Genomic DNA, 6,000 nt, shown 5'->3' on the forward strand with positions numbered 1-6,000 from the left:
AAAATATGCAAATTCAGATACGGTGCCACACTTTTCATCGTGACAGGAATTTAAAATGCTGCAAATGGTGTTCAAGAGCAGCAATCGGGACCACCGCTTTTAAGACGCAGCAGCAATCTGCAAAACTGTGTGTGCGTGTGTGTGTGTGTGTGTGTGTGTGTGTGTGTGTGTGTGTGTGTGTGTGTGTGTGTGTGTGTGTGTGTGTGTGTGTGTGTGTGTGTGTAAACTCAAACAGTGAAAACAACACAAAGTAATAATGAAAAATCAGCACAGTGTTTTTGAAGATAATAGCCTTGTTGTCTGAAATACCTACAGACACATTCTTTGTTTGATGGCTGTTACAGAGAAAAGTTATTGATCAGTTTCCTTCTGATCGCCTGGCTTTTTGGTTTGCAGTTTGAAAACTTACTGTGGAATCGTGTTGAGTAGTTTCCATATTTGTTGCCTGTTTGAAAATTGCTATTGTAGCAGGGAGGAAAAGAGGTTACCAGCAGAGCTGAAGAGATCAAGGGGTTCAGTACAAGCTGCACAGCATAAAGACACCCGGGCTTTCATTGCTGAGAATTGTGACCGAAGATGTTGACGATAGAACAGTGGGAAGCTCTTTGGAAAATCGGCTTTGATCACTCCTTCAAAATGAATAAATAAGGCAGGTGGGGGAGAGGAAACTCCATGGCAAAGTGGCAGCCAGGTTTCGATTTCAGCTCGCACGCCTCTGCTGGAGTTGTCTCCACCTCAGGGGGCATGAGAGAATCATTCACTGATTTATATGGTGCACGGGGAGATGTTGACTTGTCTGTAATTTGTGATGAAGCAGAGAGCGGATGACAAAACCTGATAACATCAATGTCTGTGCTGTGCCACACAACAACTATTTAATGAACATACCGACAGAGGGGGGGTTCTTTGTAACTTAATTTTGTAACACAACAAACAAGAAGCTGATGCTGGTAACAAACCAAGAGTCTTTAACCGTGCTGGCAGCTCTGTGAGGCTGCACAGCGGTGCTTTGAACTAGTGTTGCTGTCACCTTGAGATGTCACCATCAGCTGAACATTAAAACTCTGGGGATCACTGAAGATGTTGGAAGACATTGGCCGCAAATCGTTATCGTCCATATGAGATGTAGACGCTGTGTTTCGTTGAATATAAGAGTAATTCTCCCTGATGAGGGGATCACCGACGTCTGATCGCTTATCCTCTGTAGAGCGTAGATCTGGAGGTATTCACCAAAGGTACGAGCTCTGAATATCAATACTGAGGCAGTTGCTTATAGCAGCGGAGCTCCCCTCTCTGGAGAACTGCTGTCAGCTCACCTTAAAGTTCTTTCATGATAAAATTCTGCAAACTTGCCATTAAAACCACAGAATATGGTCTGATGTTATCATAATCTCAAAGATTGAGGTGCTGCTCAGTTAGTAACCCTGTCGAGGTTAAAGAATATATTGAGCAATGGCTATGAATGTTAAATAAAAGATTAATGTAGGCACTATGATGTTGAAGTGAAGCCCTGCTTTCAAGCTTTGAATGTTCTGCATGTATGTATGTATACTGCGTATATAACAAAGAGCATCCATACTGTATGGGTGGATCCCACAGGCAAAAATTTGTCTGATAATTGCATCACAAAATGTGTAAAAATCTTTTTAGAGCATTTTTACTCATTCAAGTTTGCTGACTTGAAAGGAGGTGATGCAGTGCAGACAGCTAGTGGCCACTTATCTGTAAAAGTGGCCTTGCACTTTATGGTGAAAGCATTATTAAAGTTTAGTGGGTGAGTTTGAAGAAAATCCCCTGTGTAGTTGTCACAAAGGGCTAAAACAACTATAGAAAGAAATGTTGTTGTTTGTAAAGAGCTATTATTTCTGCTGTAATATTTCAAACTGTGGTTTTTGGCAGTTCCTGCATCTTATGTTTACTTCTAGACAGATGTTGTCATCAGGAAAAACTCATTTAAAGATGCTCAACCTCATTGTGGTCCAAGCAGCACAGCGGTATGATGGTTAGCAATGTTGATGATGGTCAAAACCACTGGCCAGCAAGGGTCTTTCTGTGTGGGGTGGTTGTATGGATTCACTCCAGGGACTCCTGGCTCACTCCCACAATCCAAAAGCATGCATTGGTTAGGTTAACTGGCACTTCTATTCAGTATTAGCCCTGCAATAGATTGGTGACCTGTCCAGGGTGCACTCTGCCTGCGCTGGATGAAGATGGATGGACAGAACGCGGTGGTCATAGAGGAAAGGTCAGGGAAACACTGTCAGAGGTCTCTTCCTGTTTAATAGGGAGTTCTTCCTTCCCACAGTCACGAAGCGGGGCATTGAGGCTTTCTCTCTAATACTGCAGGGTAATTACCTTTCAATACAAAGACAACCTTTGTCGTCAACTGGCGCTATATAACCAAAACTTGGTTGAACTCCAGGCTTTATCTTCTTTTGACAATGTCTCTACAAACTCTTATACAATTCAACCTGTAGCTGCTATAACCTGTAGTGTGTACATAATCCAGTTAATGATCTGCATGAACAAGCACGCACTACAACAAAAACAGCAAAAAACACCCCCAAAAACCTTCAAAGGAAGAAAGTCCAGCTGGTTCCTTTTGCTTCCATCCTATTGGGCTTTTTACAGGGAACATGTAATGTTATACTAATAGAAGTATGGATATGCAATAGATTTCAGCAAGGAGTTAATTTTGAGTGTGAATAATTATGACTGATGGTGACTCATAGTACTACTAATAAAACTGAAGTCAGTTTATCACAGTTTATCATCTATCACTAGATGGGCTATAATAATCCAGGTGCTAGACCGCATCATTTAAAGGGTAGCCCAAGACACATTTCTCATCAGACCTCTCAGTTGGCTCCTAACTGTGGTTAACCTCATCCTACAGAACACTGGAGCGCTCTGAATGGTCTTCTAGGTGTTCTAGTTCCCACTGGGTCTGGCTTCTTTGCTGGGACTAAAGAGACCCAATGGCTTCTACTTATCTGTAATAAACCTTCTTTGAGTTCATCGTGAAAATAGGGAGAGAAAAAACACCTTTTCCTCCAAACACAAAGTCATTATCACTGTCTTTTCCCCTTATATTCCCTGGGCCTACACTTCTGTTGACTTTTACATGTGTACTTTACACAGTTTCTCATTTAGCTGCATCTCACTAATTTTGGCTATATTTGTCACATTCAGCTCAGGGAGACCACGTCAGTGGGATTATATGCCTACAACGGAACATAGTGATGGCCATGTTCTCTGCCTAAAGACACTGGCACTGGTGGCTTTTCATGTCAAATGTTTTTATGTCCATGTTGCAGTAAGTGTTCTCCTCCAGAAATTAATTTGCTGCATCCTGTAAATGGGAAAGGCACCTTGTCAAATGTTAAAGACCAGTATAATAAGCTGCACTGTGAGCAGCTGATATACTCCGGTGCAATATGTTTGTCCTTTTTTTTTCTGAGTGTCTAAATTACGATGGTTTAAATGCATCTACCATAAAGCACCCTCAAAAAACCCTCAAGGGAAAAAGGGGTCAATTACATGGTTGTTATTTTCAGCTAAGTACAGCAGCGTTCGGCAGTGTGCTGCATCATTTAGTTTCACTGTCAGCTGTAAATGTGGCTCTTTGGATTATACGATTGCTAGCAGAAAGAGGTGTGGAAGCCACGAACACTACCTTTAGCTTACGCTGTGACACTGAGACACATACTGATGAGCGAGTGAACATGACTTTACATTTTACCATTTAAAAAAACTTTAATTGGGGCAATAAATGACAGTATGTTGCATTGTAAAGGGAGTGTTTTCAGGACACAGCCATAACTCTACAGTGGCAGCAATAACATGATGATTAGTAAGTCTCAGTCCTTAATCTCAATTTACTGCAGACTGAAAAATATCAAAGTACTCGAGCCTTACTGTTTTTCTAAAGTCGTAATAGAGTGATTTAGAGGTTTTGGACAACATGTTTTTTAATTTTAGAGCAGCTTTGCCCATCAATTTTCCAGTGCAAATGAAAGCTCCTGCTGGCTGAATTTTTCAGCTTGTCAATTGGATGGTTAAAAATAATGGTCTCTGATGTGTTTGGTGAGCGCCTGACTTTTGCATAGAACTACCACGCTGTTGCCTTTCTGTTTGTTCTTTTCAAAAGCTGTGAAAGCGCAATATCCAGCAGGGAATCTGCTCATCTGGCTCTCTTTGATTGGACATTTGCCCCATAAATAATAACAAATATAATGTCACCCTGTAGCGATTCCAAGTTTCCTCTTAATTCATTTCCTGCCCAGTAGTTGTCAGTGCTTTGCCCTCAGTTGCTAACAAATGAGATCCTTCCATCTAATTTTGTGGATGTGGCTGCACATTGCAGCTACATGAGCTACTCACACAGATAATCTTACAGAGTGCATAAGATATGCAAAAAACCTCATGTTTCTGGTCCACTAGCTATGAATATCTAAATGGTGGTTTTTTTTGTGTTTTTTTTGACATTTTTCTATCAGCGCCATTAAAAAAACAGTGCTAACTGTTTAAAATGTAAATAAACGGAGGCTGTCATTTTGCAGCTATTCTTGTCAGTGCCAGTTGGTGCTGGCCAGGTGTACGGCTGTGACAGTCCTTGGACAGGAGGTCTCATCCTTCTGTCCCTGCTGCTCTGCTTACCAGCTATTTGTTTTCATGCCACGTTTGGGCTCTGCTGCTGGCATGTTTGCTGCTGAAAGTCTCAAAACAATTTGCATAGAAATATGCATAATGTCTGAGCCTCAAGAATGACCTCTGGCTTCTTTAAATGGCACAGTGGAATGTTTTCTTAAATAATGCACACGTTCAGTTTTCAGATTCATGCAGTTGCTTGTTATTTGTGTAATACTTCACACAAATGGGGGGATTAAAGTGTTTTTCACTGATGTGTGGTGGATGGCTTGCTCTGGCCTGCTCCTCAAAGGGATATTTACACAAGGCTGTGGGGATGTAATAGTGCACTATCCTCCAGTGCCATTGGGGGTGTCTTCCTCTGGTTCTGCTGTTTGGTGAAACTCATAAACTTTTCTGCACACATACACACAGATGATTGCAGCAACCTCAAATCTGATGTCTGCAGTAGCTCAGAAACTTTCCTCCCAAGTCTGCAAACATCATTTCCACGTGCTCATCATGTGTCACGCTCTCCTCTCCTATGGCATCCCCTTTCAGCTTGCATTACCGGCCTGCACGTGGCCGTTCTGCCTGTCGACTCTCATCTCTCTCCTCATTTCCTCTGAGATTCCAGCAATCTGCAGACTGCCTCTGTCTGTGGTCTCCTACCCCGAGGTAAATCTCTGCTACCAGAGACAATTAAAGAAAGCTCAGCACAGTCAGCAGAAGAGCGGCCAAGAGGAGGCCCCGCTGAAGGAGAGGGAAGGACCAAGTGTCTATCTGGCTGCAGAGAAGAAGAATTTGTCCTTAACATTTACCTTTGTGAGCATTTATATTGTAGGAATGGAACGGTGATGGAATGGCTGGCGCCCCCCCCCCACCGCCGCCCCCCCTTTACATAACTAAATTTGTTATATAATTTGGCATTGTGCATGGTGACAAATGATGAATTTCTAAACAGCAAATATTTTCTTCTTCAGTATTTATTCTGCCCTGAAGAGGGCAGTACATTCCAATAAAAGGGTGTAACAACAGTGGATGTAAATCTAATCATACTGAGAGAACAGGCTGAGCACATCTGTGTGTGTGTGTGTGTGTGTGTGTGTGTGTGTGTGTGTGTGTGTGTGTGTGTGTGTGTGTGTGTGTGTGTGTGTGTGTGTGTGTTTTAGCTGTAGCATATTTTATTAAGCTTCACTTTGCAAACCACAACATTTGTCATGCTGATTAGTTATGACTGCAGAGCAAAAAAATTAGGGGGGGCTGGGCAGTCTTTCCTCGACAGCACAGTAGTGGCTGTTGGTAGAGGATATGTAGGGAAAATGCAGAAGTGTTTTCAGCTGTGCAAAAAATGAGCTGCAGGGGAGATTT

At 42.2% G+C, this 6,000-nt stretch overlaps 1 protein-coding gene across 1 annotated transcript; it reads left to right on the plus strand.

Moving 5' to 3' along the window:
- Positions 1-4,077: 4,077 nt before the first annotated feature.
- On the plus strand, positions 4,078-5,487 carry LOC146666260 (urea transporter 1-like). Its single transcript, XM_085410974.1, has 5 exons — positions 4,078-4,086; positions 4,563-4,700; positions 4,908-5,027; positions 5,065-5,097; positions 5,191-5,487. The coding sequence occupies exons 1-5, from the start codon at positions 4,078-4,080 to the stop codon at positions 5,485-5,487; spliced, it is 597 nt and encodes a 198-aa protein (XP_085267100.1).
- Positions 5,488-6,000: the final 513 nt, after the last annotated feature.

This window comes from Rhamphochromis longiceps, linkage group LG7 (assembly GCF_057381845.1).
Source record: "Rhamphochromis longiceps isolate RC_006_pf linkage group LG7, R_longiceps_female_GT1.1, whole genome shotgun sequence".
In the NCBI taxonomy this organism is placed as follows: Eukaryota; Metazoa; Chordata; class Actinopteri; order Cichliformes; family Cichlidae; genus Rhamphochromis; species Rhamphochromis longiceps.

Coding starts and splice junctions, on each gene's coding strand:
- LOC146666260 (XM_085410974.1), top strand. Junction 5,028..5,064: donor TCCTCTGGTTCTGCTGTTTG/GTGAAACTCATA, acceptor ACATACACACAG/ATGATTGCAGCAACCTCAAA. Junction 5,098..5,190: donor CCTCAAATCTGATGTCTGCA/GTAGCTCAGAAA, acceptor ATCCCCTTTCAG/CTTGCATTACCGGCCTGCAC.